This window comes from Plasmodium vivax, genomic scaffold, assembly GCF_000002415.2.
Source record: "Plasmodium vivax scf_5152 genomic scaffold, whole genome shotgun sequence".
Classification (NCBI taxonomy): Eukaryota; Apicomplexa; class Aconoidasida; order Haemosporida; family Plasmodiidae; genus Plasmodium; species Plasmodium vivax.
The window spans coordinates 1-1,312 of record NW_001851300.1 but is presented as its reverse complement, the minus strand read 5'-3'; the positions used below and the strand labels follow the sequence as shown (position 1 = coordinate 1,312).

Genomic DNA, 1,312 nt, shown 5'->3' with positions numbered 1-1,312 from the left:
CTTCATTGATAAATGCTCCTTTCTTCCTATTCTTTTTAGTAAGAACCTTCCACAAAGGGAGTGTACTATAAAGAAAAAATTTGTAGATTTATAATTTAATTATTATAAATAATTAAAAGAATATGAATGGTTTTTTTAATGCAAATAAATTTTAGTTTACTTTAAAAAGAAGGCCCAATAACAGAACAATTCCCATGGGTGCTGAAGCCTTTATGACATGTTCTTTATTTGGTATTGCATCGAAAAATTCATGAACATTGTGTAGTATATTACCAGTAGAAGTAACCAATTCACTATCTTCTCTTTTAGAAGAAGGAGCTTCAACAGGAGAAGATTCACTATTAGTAGTCACGCTACCAGTATAATGATCGATTGTTGTAACAAGATCTGAACTAACGGATCTCAAATCATCAGTTGATATACTAATACTATCTCCATGATGATGATTATGATGAACAGAAACTCTTTCAGCAGAAGATTGAAAGATCATGTGTATTAGGAGCTACGGCTTGGCCATCAAAATGTGTTCTTGGTGGGACTGTAACAACATTAGATTGCTGACCAGTAGTATTAGCACCAAGTGTTTGGTTACGAGGTGTTTCACTTTGAGGAGTATTTTCATCTAAACCCCTTACTTGAGAAGAGTCGCCTGTATCAGATTCCACAGGAGTTGCAGTTTGTAACTGTTGATCTCTTGGATGAGTTTCAAATGTTTTTTCTTTAGAAGGTTCTAAGATTGGTAAAGGTTTTGCCTGAGCTTCTTCTCGATTAGATAAAGTATAATCTCCATTATCTCTTTGTTCATGATCTTTGACTTCAGCTACAGCATGCGAATCAGAATGTGCAGCGCTAGGTCGTGGCTGTGAAATAATCTTTGCATTTACTGGCTCTTGTCCAATAGGATTGCTTTGACGTTCATGTTTGGGATCAGTTCTAGGGGTCCCTATTGTTTTAGAGCCTTCTTCCAGAGCTCTAGATTGTGATTTACCCCTTTCTTCTTTTGATTGTGCTATTCCTTCTTTACAATTCTTACCTGGTTTACAGGAATCTCCTGCACCAGATCTTTTTAATTCTGGAGATTTTCTAACTTGAGATGGAGAACTATTACGACATGTAGATGCCTTAGGATTAAGACATCTTTCTCTAAAATTCTTTACATTATCAAGATTAATTAAATCAACTGATACATGTCCTTTGTTAACACAATCCTTTATTTCATTATTTTTTTGTGTTATATTTATATTTATTTTATTCCACTCTTTATAGAAATCATTAAGCTTCTTTTGATTAAAAACGTCAATTTCTTTTTCAA

General features: G+C 33.6%; 1 protein-coding gene across 1 annotated transcript; it reads right to left on the bottom strand.

Moving 5' to 3' along the window:
• On the bottom strand, nucleotides 1-1,312 carry PVX_055190 (variable surface protein Vir18, truncated, putative; the record flags this gene model as incomplete). The annotated part of the gene is made up of 3 exons (XM_001612344.1): nucleotides 1-31; nucleotides 161-502; nucleotides 549-1,312. Coding segments are annotated over 3 exons (1,137 nt in total), but the record flags the coding sequence as incomplete, so codon positions are not given.